At 46.0% G+C, this 12,124-nt stretch overlaps 1 protein-coding gene across 1 annotated transcript in view; it reads right to left on the reverse strand.

Annotated features, from left to right (window-relative positions):
• The window catches only part of Ccdc6 (coiled-coil domain containing 6), a 99,877-nt gene that overhangs the window by 12,956 nt on the left and 74,797 nt on the right, over positions 1-12,124 (reverse strand). Inside the window, exons 10-12 of the mRNA XM_013514770.1 lie at positions 9,884-9,987; positions 7,759-7,919; positions 2,169-2,325 (exon numbers count right to left, since the gene is read on the reverse strand). Of these exons, the coding sequence (XP_013370224.1) occupies positions 2,169-2,325; positions 7,759-7,919; positions 9,884-9,987 (422 nt within the window). The remainder of the gene's footprint in view (positions 1-2,168; positions 2,326-7,758; positions 7,920-9,883; positions 9,988-12,124) is intronic.

Consider the following 12,124-nt stretch of genomic DNA (forward strand, 5'->3'; position numbering starts at 1 on the left):
TGATAACACCCTTCGTGTGCTTTGCAGCCACGGTGCACCTTGACCCAGGGGAGCGCACAGCCTGAGCACGGGGTCGGTTCCCACAAGAGACCAACACGGCCATTTCTAAGCGGGTTTACGGAGTTCAACAAATAAGGCCCCTTACTTTGACACGCACCTCAACCAGACGTCCGCCACTTCATCTCCCGACCTTCCCTGGAGCAGCCCACCCAGTGACAGAAGACGGGACCTTTCTTTGCATGCCACAGCCAAGACCACGCCTTGTGATCTTAAGTATCAGACCTTTCCTTCTTCCCAGTGTGACATCATTTCTAGTAGGCAGAGAAGTATTTATTGAGCAACTGTTCCCTGCCTGGGATACTGTAATCTACAAAAAGCAAAGCAAACCTTCTGGAGTGAATACCAGTTCTGCGAAGAACAAATTATGTGAAGTCTGAAGTAGCTTCAGTATTGTTAACACAGTCAGAAGAAACTGTCCCCAGAGCAGTGACGGCGAACCTTTTAGAGCCTTCTGACAACAAGCAGCCTGCTGCAGCACGTGTGCCATAGGTTTGCCACCACTGCGCTGGAGTCTGCCTCACCCAAAATTGAGTACAGGAAGTTGCAAATATTAACATATCACTGGTCTGAGTTTTAAGAAAGTTAATAAAGTACAGTAGTTAAAATGCTGTTTTGCCAGGCACGGTGGCACACACCTCTAATTCCAGCACTCAGGAGGCTGAGGCAGGAGGATCCTTGTGAGTTGGAGGCCAGCCTGGGCTACATAGTGAGGTCAAGTTCAGCCTGAACTGCATAGTGAGACCCTGTCTCAAAAAGACAAAAAAAAGTATTAGGCTGTTTAATGTTGTAGCTGACATTTCCAGCCAAATGGTTCTCAGAGCATTTTAAAGAGGATGAAAAACTGTCAGAAGTAGATTGATGAAATTTAGAATCAGAGATGACAGTTTTATGTACTTTTGCAAAAGAATAATGTTTATTCTCTTAAAATGCGGAAATATACAAATTTTTTTTCAATCTTTTTGAGACAGGGTCTCACCACGCAGTCCAGGCTGGCCTCGAACTCGCAAGGATCCTCCTGCCTCAGCTTCCTGAGTGCTGGAATTATGGCTTGCACCACCATACCCAGCCAGATTTTTAAATAAGATAACCTATTATTCTGTTTTCACAAAAACTTTTCCTCCTTTGTCAACTTTCATTATAAAAAGCGTACGCTTTTCTTGAAACTGTCCACAGTAAACTGATCAAAAGCTATGGCAGCTCCTGTTCTATCCCAGAGCGCTAGTGCTTCCCAGGGTCCGACAACACGTTTCAGCACCAGCAGGCCCGGCCCGGTCCCGCTGGAGGAGCCCGAGGAGGCGCACTGTCGCCACCTACACTGGGTGTGGTCTCTGTGAGGACTCAGGACCCCTGATCCAGAGCAGGCAACGTCCTCACACTGACGACCTCTGTCAGAAAGACTCACTGCCTCGCTGCTGTTCTTCTCTGCTGACTGAAGTTCTCCCCGCTAATGTAAATTTGCCGCTCATCCTAACAAACACTATGCCCTCCGGATCAAAGGAGGAAAAGGGAGGGGACCCGGATGAGAGACACGCTGGGGCCAGTTCCTCAGATTAAGGCCTAGACCCCTCATCTCAGCCCACTCGCGGTAAGGCAGTGAGAAGGTTCAACACGTCGGCTCGAGCAGACAAAGGCAATGCGATGGTTTTATTTAAAAAAAAGCAGCTGCAGAAAGGCTCCGAGTTACCAAGTGAGTTAAATCCTCGACATTTCAGCCACCTCCACCTCTCCTGCCGCTTCTTTCGAGCCGTGCGCTCGTCAGACCCCCCAGTCTACAGCCCGCTCATCCCTGTGTGCAAGTGAAGACCCCTAAGGTTTCAACAGATCTAACACAGCACTAGGCAGACTCCAGGAGACAGGCACACCCTGTTTCTCTCTCCCCCACGTAATTTTAGAATGGCATCTTGCCCTCTTCTTTTCTTGTTTAAGAAAAGCAGTCAATCTGTGCACTTATCCCGTTTGAACGTCTATGTCAGTGTGGCCCTCGGCATCACCACAGTAAGCGCAGCGTGTGCTTAAGCCATCTTCTCCCGTCTCTAACAGGAGGTGAGAAACGTCTCTCGTGGCTGGGTGTGTGTTCCTGTCTGCAGGACTCCTAGGGCCATGCGCACCTCTCGTCATCCATTTCCAGGCTGGACTCGCTCTCGGAGAGCTGTCGGCAGAGGGCTTCTCTCCGCTCCATCTCCCTCTGCAGCTTCCTCTGCAGCCTCAAGTTCTCCTCCCTCATGTGGCGCTCCTCCTCCAGGTACTGGGCCATCTTCTCTGAATCTGCAAAGCCAGAGTTCACAGTTAAGCCACGGATGGTGAAAATCAGCAGACACATCCTCAGGAGGGAGACTCCAGTGAGCCCAGAGGCGCGGGGGCTGCTGTGAGGGGCTCCTCCGCGCGCCCACAAACCCAGACGAGCTCTGGATTTAAAGCTTATCCCAGGTACCGAAGTTTAGCAATGAGTTACACTTAGGGAAGAATATAAAAGGCAGCGCTGGGAGCCTGCCCAGCTGCATCCCCATTCACTGGCCTTCTGTGCTTTAAGCAGAAAAGGAAATGGTGAAATTATAGGCACGTCTGGGTTTAGGGGCAATGTGAGTACTTCTCTCCACTGCGAGAGCCAGTGGGGGAGGTGCCCAGTTGGGGAAAGAGATTCTGCCCACAAGCTTCCCCTAGTGTGGCGGCCTCTCCGCTCCAGACCCTGTGGGTCACCTGTGGGCCTGTTCCACGGCTCTTGAGTGATGGTACAGCCACACTGCAAAGCTCTGCACCAGAACACACGCAGTAACAGTTAACATTCTTTTCTATCAAAATAGCAACGACCCAGCAAACAAGAAAACTAGAGATTACTATTTCAAGTGAGCCTCGTCTGTGCTGTGCATGACACTACAGCCCCGGCTCGTGCACAGCCGAAGTCAGGCAGCAGGTGAAGACCGAGGCACAGCGTGGCTGGCAACTCCGGGGCGAGTGTCTGGCTTATGAGGAGCACGGAGGACTCCGGAGCTGCCCGAAGACCCAGCTCAGCTCCAGCGCTGCCTGGGGCTGGGATGACCAGCCTCTGGGACAGAGGAGGGGCCCAGGCCAAGCCCCCCTTGACTCTCTTTACCAGGGTTCAGAAATCTTTCTGCAGCTCTAGACCCCAACTTCCACCGAGGTCCCCGCCCTGCTGAGGTCTCTTCCCAGGATTCCGCAGCACCTTCCAGTCCAATTCCAGTGAAAGTGCCCTCCTTCCCGTCCCCTCGGACAGATCTGTTATCCAGTCATCAGAGTAACCTCGCACAGCACTCAGTATGTACTCATTCTTCTTGCTTTCTTTCTTCCCCCACCTTAGTTAACGCACTTAGGAAAAGTAAAATCTCCATATATTCCTCTTCTCCGAGAAATAGATTCGAGCAATCATGTGCACATCTAAGACAGTTCCCTATTGGCTGCTGATCCGTATTGCCAGCCAGGCCCAGATTTAAGGAAGGAGCTAAAAGCCACACAGACCATTTTCCTCCCGCAAACTGACCCTACTCCAATTCCCAATACTCATCAGATTAGTTTCGGTTTTAAGCAGCTCTATGACGGTCCAGCATTTCAGCAAATAATGACTTTCAATGACACCTGTTCAATGAGCTCCAAGAGCACACCACCCTACAATACAGAGTTATTCAATGTTCTTACTTTAGAAAACAACAGATAAAATACCAAAATTATTAAATACTATTATGTACACTGAACACTAAATCCCTTGGTTTCTTTTTTTTTCTTCAATATAGCCAGAAACCCCGCTGCCTAATCCAGATGCAAAAGTCTCTTTAATTGAAGGCATGCTGGGAAAAATATTTACAAAGTGCACTTTTAATATGAACAATTTAAAACATTTCTTCACAGAAATGCAAGCATGCTGAATTTTTCACTTAGCACTACAGGAAGCGTTAAATTGGCCCCCGGGTGTAAAACTAGTCGGGGAGTTGTCACAGCCAAGTCAACTTTCTCTTCCATAAACAGGAAAACTTAGCAGAATTAGAGATTCAGGGATCTCTGAACGAAAACCTAAGGGGAAACGTCTTTGAAAGAAAATGGTAATTTTTGAGCATTGGGGGAGTCAACTGGGGAAGCCTGAAATAATAACCCACAGATAAGAGTGCCCCCTGAGATGAGGAGAGATGATTTCCCGGCCATTCAGCAATTTAAGCCAGAAGCCAGGACACAGAAGGACCCAACCCAGCTCCTCAGGGAGCCCAGGGTCCAGCCGGAGGGCTGGCAGCATGGCACTCCTTGGGCGCCCCCTGCTGGCACACTGCTGACAGGACATACAGGGCTTCCAAGTCCCTGGGGGAGTCACAGCTTCTATTCCCCCATCTTTGGCTCCTCCTCCAATGTAGCCAAAGATAGCAACACCTATGGGTGACTTCCAGATGCACTTCAAAACAGTGACCGTCACAGGTCTGACGTGGCCTGTTCACTCCGCGCTCCTTTCGAGTTCACAGATAGGGATTACCAAGGCCTAGACTTCACCAGGCCAATTCAATCAGAACCCCGAGTTTGAAGCCTCGCCACTGGTACATTCAACTCCTAGCAGACTTAATGGTCCTCCAGAATTGAGGTCTACGGAGAAGGACGTTCAGGTCCGCGTCCAGCGGGGCTTGGAGAATGCGAGGTTCACTGCCGCAGCCACACCCCTGGGATGCGCCAGTCCTGGGCCCCCAGGAGGAAGAGGCGGATGCTAAGGAACAGCCACCAGCTCATCCTCTAAGCCTGGCCAGAACCAACTGCAGGCAGCTAAGCGCCACTTGCGGCTGCTTCGGCTCATCTCTCCCTGTCCCCGCCAGGTCACAGCGGCACTTGGGGACGCTCACCACGCTCTGCGGCAGGGAGTGGAAGAGGGGAATGACAGTTCTCCCCAAGCGTCTTCCAAAACCACCCAGTGCAAATGAAGAAGAAAACAAGCAAGCAAGCCCTGGAAAGAGCACAGAGAGCTGCTAAAGACATTTGTCTCTACAACACAGAAAAAGCCCAGAAAGAGACTAAGGCACCATTTGATCACTCTTAGGTTTATCGCACTTGTTTTCATGAAACAAATTGCAGCTATCAACCGGAGATGACATTAGCATTACTTGTATTTAAAACAAAACAAAAAAACCTTCAGAAGACCGTACGCCTGCAGTGTGAGTGAGGCCCGGTCCACATGCCAGTCCTTCACACCGGCAAGTGCTGCTCCCTCACACAACAGAAGGGACTCTGGACTGTGATTGAGACTCTGAGATGAGATTATTTCAGGTATCAGGGTGGGCCCAAGACACAAGGACCCTTATAAAGGGAGTCAGGGGAATCATGGGAAAATCCCATGTGAGCCCAACATGGTGGCACACACCTGTAGGCCCAGCTATGCAGGAGGCTGAGGCAGAAGGATTGCAAGTCAGAGGTCACCCTGGTCAGCTTAGTGAGAACTACCTTAAAATGCAAAGTTACAAGTTCTGGGGATGTAGCTCAGTGGTAGAGCGCCCAGGGTTCAAACCCCAGCACCTCCCACTCCCACTCACACACAAAGGAGCTGACACAAAGCAGCCAAGTGGGTGCAGAGGCCACTGTGAGGGATGCAGGACCCCTCTGGGAATTGGAAGAAACAGGGTTTGCGGATGATGTCCTGAGCCTCCTAAAGGAACGCGCCCCATGGGCACTTTGAGGTTGGCCCAGAGTGTGCAACCCTTGGCAGACTTTTAGCCTCCAGGACTATAAAATAATAAATATGTATCGATTGGAGCCATTGTATTTGTGGTGATTCATTATAGCAGAAATAGGAAACTAATCTACCACTCTTAAAAGTTTCTGGGGATGACCTTGACACACATGCATCACTACAGCAGAACTTGCAATCGACTGCAGTCAACGATGCAGGTGACGATGGGAACAGCTGAAAACTTAAACACGTGTTACCTTTGACCCAGTACATCCACCTGGGAGCTATGCTGGCAGTGCTTGCGCACAGGCAGCAAACACGTACCCAGAAACACTGCAGCATGGCACAGCCAAAGAAAGCACCCACCGCTACAGGCAAACTCAGGGCATGTCCACAGAACTGACTACTACGCAGCCTTCAGAAAAGGAGCTAAGGGACCTCTGCATACACCAGGAGGGTAAAGACTTCAACGTATAAAAAATGAAAACAGGCACAAAAGAGGACGCTCACTGTGCCACTATTGGAATAAATGATTTTTATATTCACACAAGGGGGGCTGGGGATTTATCTCAGAGGCAAAGCACCTGCCTGGCAAGCACAAGGTCGTGAGTTCAATTCCTGGTACTGAGAAAACAAAAACAAAAACAAAAATTCATACAAGGGGAGGTGAAAATATACAGCGAATGCTTCAATTAGAAAAATGTATTTAGTAAAAGGCACATGGTCATTAATCCCACCCACAAGACCCACCCCCACCCCCGCATACACTTGGAACACGCTTATCCCATCATTCTCGCCACTTGCTCTGGAAGCCCTCTCTGTAAGTGTGTCTACAAGGCACGATCAGAGAGACGATGCGTGTTGCTGCCGAGGGTCATGCGACAGAAAAGCAGCTTTGCACAACTTTTACAGCACAGATCCTCATTCTCAGTGCATCTCTGCTGGCTCTCGCCCAGAGTCAAAATGAACAAGAAAGGTAAACACTTCTACCTGAGTCAGCACATCCAGGCAGGGACAACAGCACAGCTAGACATGAAGAAGGGCTCCCAGAACCGCTTCAGAAAGCGGCAAGAATAACGGGGTGAGTGTGTTTGAAGCAAGGGGGAATATTCTAAGGGGGATTAATGGCAATGTGTCTTCTGTTCTAATAATTTTTAAAAAAATTTCAGCAGTCACCATACTTTTCAATCACACCCACATGTATTATCTGAAGAACACAGAAAAAATGTGTACTTGTGAAAACCAGCTAGGCGGGCCCAGGGACAAGAGACGGACTTACACTTTGCACACTTTTCGCTGCATTCTGTGGTCAGTGAGATAAATGTGAGCAGCCAGATAAACAGAAACAGGGAGACCCAAGAAAACAGAGGGACGTGGGTATGCAGAAATCTCATCTCTTTCATTTCTAACTCAACATTTTGGCCATTCCCCAAGTATTAAGTGAGCATTTATTCTTTAAATACTATGAACAAATTAAAGTTACGACTAAATTTAAAGCTGGGCATAGTGACACATGCTTCTAATACAAGTACCCTGGGAGGCTGAGGCAGGAGGATCTCAAGTTCAAGTCCAACCCAGACAACTCAGTGAGACCTGGTTTCAAAATAAAACAAATTAAAAATAAATTTTTTTGATTAAAACAAAATTAAAGGGCTGTCAGTGTAGCTCAGTGCAAAGGCCTCGGGTTTCACTGCCAGTACTGCACCAAAACAAACAAACAAAAGAACCCTAAATTTAGTAGTAAGAATGGTAAACATGTTATTTTCTACCTTAATTTCCACAAGTGCGCTGAAGTCTCCTGCACCATTAGGTTAGCACAATCCTAGGCTGGACATGGGGGCAAAGATTAAAAACACTGCCTGCGATTCTCGTATCTCCTGAATTACCTTCTGAAGTACTCTCCAGGGGTATCTCCTAGTATACTGTTTTTTAAAATCTCTTCTAGGATGACAGCAAGTTTATGTAAACATTCACCAGTAACAAAAGACAGTATGAACCACATGTGAACTCAACAGACAGAAAACGCCACGAGCCCGCGGGCTACCTACGCTGTAACTGAGCGGCTCTCAGCTGCTTCTTTAGCCGCTCCACCTCGTTCTTCAGAAACCGGATGTGGCGCATCATGTTTTCTGGAGAGTCGATCTCCATGGAGATGTCTCTAGGCGATGGTGGGGCAGACACGGGCTGATCTAATTTCTCCTGCAAGATTCTTCAATGAGAAGAAAATTTCCAAAAATGAAACACAGTTTGCCTTTAAAAGACAAAAAAAATGCTGGCTGCAAGAAAGTAAGCTTTGCTTACTGGCCAGCATTCACAGGTTGCTCAACTCCCTGCCCACGTTTACACCAACTTCTGGTCACCCTTACTTGGTCTCTCAGGTCAAAGGGCAGAGCTAAAACTAATCTCAGTTTTGTCTTTTTGATGATGACTGGTACTTTAGCATTGCTGAAAAGTCTCTCATATCTGGTTCTATTATGCCTGGAACACACAGGCACGCAGAAGTATCTGCTGACTATATTCTTAACGTGCTGGAGATAGTACAGGAATTCTACTCAATGCTTTGGGTCATTGAAGTTGATGTAAAAATGCGCACAGGAATTAAGCAAACATCTGAATGCTTATGAACTACTACGGATTTCTTTAGAGAGTGAGGCCATATAAAGAAACTGAACTTCTAAATTCCTCGGTCGGAACCAATGTCTAGGACCTGCCAAACTGGACAGAGGGCCCTTGGCTTCTGGCCATAGCAAAGATTAAGAACCAAACCAATGTTCTTTGTTTAATAATCTGTGATCCCACCATATTCAGAAATTATCATTAGGTCGAAGCGTATAAAATTCAATAGCTCCTGATCTACAAAATAATTATCTCAAATTACTCCACTCAACAACTTGGCACAAATATACGTAAAACCTCCAGCTGTACTGTATAAAGGAAGACTGACCTGCAACAGATCTTTAATCCCTTTTGTATGCTGCTGGCATTTCTGGGGTCTATTTTTAGCTTTTTAACCTTTGAGTTTGCACAAGTATACACTGTAAATTACCTCTAGGCCTACCCTTGAGGAAACGAGTATGTGAATACTAGCTAATACAATAAGGGTCCCTACTTTTGTTGTATAAAGTAACTTTTCATAATTTATTACTATAATTTCCTACTGCCAAAAATGCAAACTATAGCGGATTCATGCAAAGCTTGAATGTTTCTTATAGACAGCTTTTCTTAAAGCTGTGTGTCATGTATTTTGCAAATTGAGAGATGAACTCAAAAAATTTTACAAATGCCCATTCAAGCCAATTATTTATGGCAGAAAGACTTCAGGGAGCAAATAAAAGATGTGGGGGAAGTGAACTGATGAACATTTTCCCAAAAAACCTCACTTTTTACATCCATGCACATGTTGAAGAGAAAAACCCTTCTTGCCATTCTTACCTCTCCTGCCCCACCGCCCTCAAAGTACAGTGATTAAAAATGAGGGCCTAACAGTGCCTTGTAGAAATGAATTTAAGAAATGAGTGTTACTGAATGACATTTTACATGTCCACACATTTACAAAACGTCTTCACCTTAAGTGTGTAGAGATGTTTCCTTATTCCGTAATATGTATGTATGTATGTATGTATGTATTTGTGCCGGGAATCAAACTTGCGACCTTACACTTGCCAGGCAGGTGCTATGCTGCTGAGCTAAATCCCGGGCCCCCATAATCTCAGCCTTCCCAATCGAATAAAGTCTAGAGATGTGTAAGAACATCATAAACTAAACACTTCAGAAGTCAGCTGGGGAAAGTGGCTGGAAAAGGTGAGAAGTTGAAACTGCACATTGATAATTTCCTACCATTTTGTCTGTAATTTGCTAAGTCCCCCCTATTATTATGTTATCCTTCTTTTATTCTTTAAAATAAAAAATAAAAAAAAAAAAAAGAAACTGCAACTACTCTAGAAACAACAGCGTCGTGATTCATTCTGCCATTGCCTATGACACCAAATAAAAAGAAAGTAAGAGAGCAAAGGCATAAAAAAGTGACCAACACGGGAAGAATTCAGGTCAACATGTTTTTCCTTTGGCAAGTTAAAATGATCTTCGTCCCCTGAGAAATTAAAATATCACATCCAGAACAACAGTCTGGAGAGAGAAACACATAACCCACACCGAGACCAAGACCCAACAAACCGCTTTTCAGCTTCAAGCTTATCCATCCTTTTCCAGAGACGATTCACTAGTGCTTCCTGTTCTTGTTCCAATGTGTTTTCAAGGTCAATCTTCTCCCGTCTCAACTAAAGGAAGGAAAAAAGTTTTACTGAGAATTTTTGGCCACTGAAATTTCATCACCTAAATTTGCCACTTAGATTTTCTGGCTTGAACAATTTGGATTCCCCCTTAGTTGAAGGAAACTGCAAAGACATAACCAATCTTCTGGCACAGATGCATTCAGTACATCTAATTCCTAAGTTTTAATCAAGAAAACCACAACTGGTTCATTTTTAGAGTTAATGCTTAATTGTAATCTGGTATATGAATCCCATTTCTTCTTTCACCATATATCAAGGCATATGAAAAGTCTTCCTTAGGGTTTGGAGAAGTTCTGCTTATTACTTATACGAGGACTTTTCTACAGTTGTTCTTTAGCTTTGCATATAATTCAATGTTAAATCCAAAATACAAATAACTGCAAAAGGCCCAGAAACAAGCTCTACACATTAGTTACTGGATACACATTAGTAGGTATTGAAATATAAAAACACACACAAAGATGACAAACAGAAAGTCATTACACTGGTTTCTCTGAGGATTTAAGGAAGGGCGGAAAGTGATTTGGAGGGCATGCATTTGGGAAGCGAATCTCAAGCTGTATTCTATTCCATACAATGAATCAAACAAGGGGGAAAATTCATGTAGTCAATCAATATTAAGCAATATGCAATAAATACTCAAAACAATGCCAGACGCTGGATAACAGGGATGCTGCAGTAAACTATGGAATCTGAAATTCTGCCCTCACGGAACTTCACTTCAGAGGAGATCAAAACAGTCAATTAAGCAAGGATATATACGTGAAAGAGAGATGAAGAAAGTAAGCTGGTAAAACAGCTGCAGAAATAACTGACCATCTGAATAAAGTAGTTCCTATAACTTTAGGTACATGTGCAAATCCTCAGCCAATACATTAGAAAGGACACCTGTAACTATATTTCTGTCTCTCTCAAAAAGCAGTAAAATGAGTAATCATCACAGATCCTGAGACAAATTTCTGTGTGAAAAATCCCAGATCCATCAATTGCTAGTTAGGGGACTTTGAGAAAATTACTGGACACAACCTCACCATTTATAAAATAAAGGATAATGTCTGGCTCACTGGGTGACTGTGAGTCACAAGGCAGCAACCTCATTCAAATCATTAACTACTGGTTGGCCTTTAGAAGGTGCTCAATACTTGGCTACAGTGATTGCCAGCTCCGGCGGCCCGTTCTGTTCCAGCACTCTCAAGCCCCACAGGCCTCCACTCTTGGAGGTGTCGCTCGCTGATGTGCCCGCAGTGCCTAGGACGACAGCTGGCAGTTTATAGCCCGTCAGTGAACACTGAAGCCTTGTTGGACAACTGAAGGAGCCAGGACGATGTAGCAGTAAAGTGAAAATAGAGCGCAAAACGTTGTTTCCCTGGTGGAAAGTGACTGTGAGGAACAATTCAAGGGTAAGAAGCGAGGAGGAGGCAGAGAAGCAGAACAGGTCAGAAGCGTTCTGTGCTGAGAGGCTGGAGCTGGCTACCGCGCAAACCTCCCTCCGAACGTTAAAACAGCCGTGCCACGTCCAGCAAACAGGAGAAAGCCTGGCTCCTCAGAGAACCCTCACTAGATGTGCTTCTGCGTACTCATCACATTTTGGGCCAAACTTTGAAGTATAATCCATAGCTGTTCCTTTAAAGAAACCTGACTTCAAGGCCTTTTACCCTTGGAAAGCCCTGCTTTACTGTTTTACCAAAACCTAGAAGCATTATAGGAGGTACTTGGGAAATAAAAAAAGTCCAAGGCATCACATTGTAGTGTGGTCTGTGGCAGAGAAATGCACACCGAGTTACTTGTAATCATGTGCAATGCTCACCAGGAACTCTGAAAAGTAAATTCAAGAAAAAGCTTTCTTTACCCATATGCGAAGTACCAAGCATGCAGGCATACGCAGCTCACTGAGCTGCCAGAAGCTTCGGCACCCTCACCTGTGAACGAGAAGACTGACCTAGATGGCCTCCGCATTCCCGCTCTCGGCTACTCGCTCTGCCACTTTCTGCCCATGTCTTCACTCTGAACTGGTTCAGACACAGACTGAGTAACCAGAAGCACCAAGAGCAATCAGTTAAATCCACCCTTCCTTTTTAGAGGGGAAGAAAGCTTAGCTTGAGAGGTGATGTGACTGAGCAGA

Source organism: Chinchilla lanigera, unplaced genomic scaffold (assembly GCF_000276665.1).
Source record: "Chinchilla lanigera isolate Chin_1 unplaced genomic scaffold, ChiLan1.0 scaffold00024, whole genome shotgun sequence".
Lineage (NCBI taxonomy): Eukaryota > Metazoa > Chordata > Mammalia > Rodentia > Chinchillidae > Chinchilla > Chinchilla lanigera.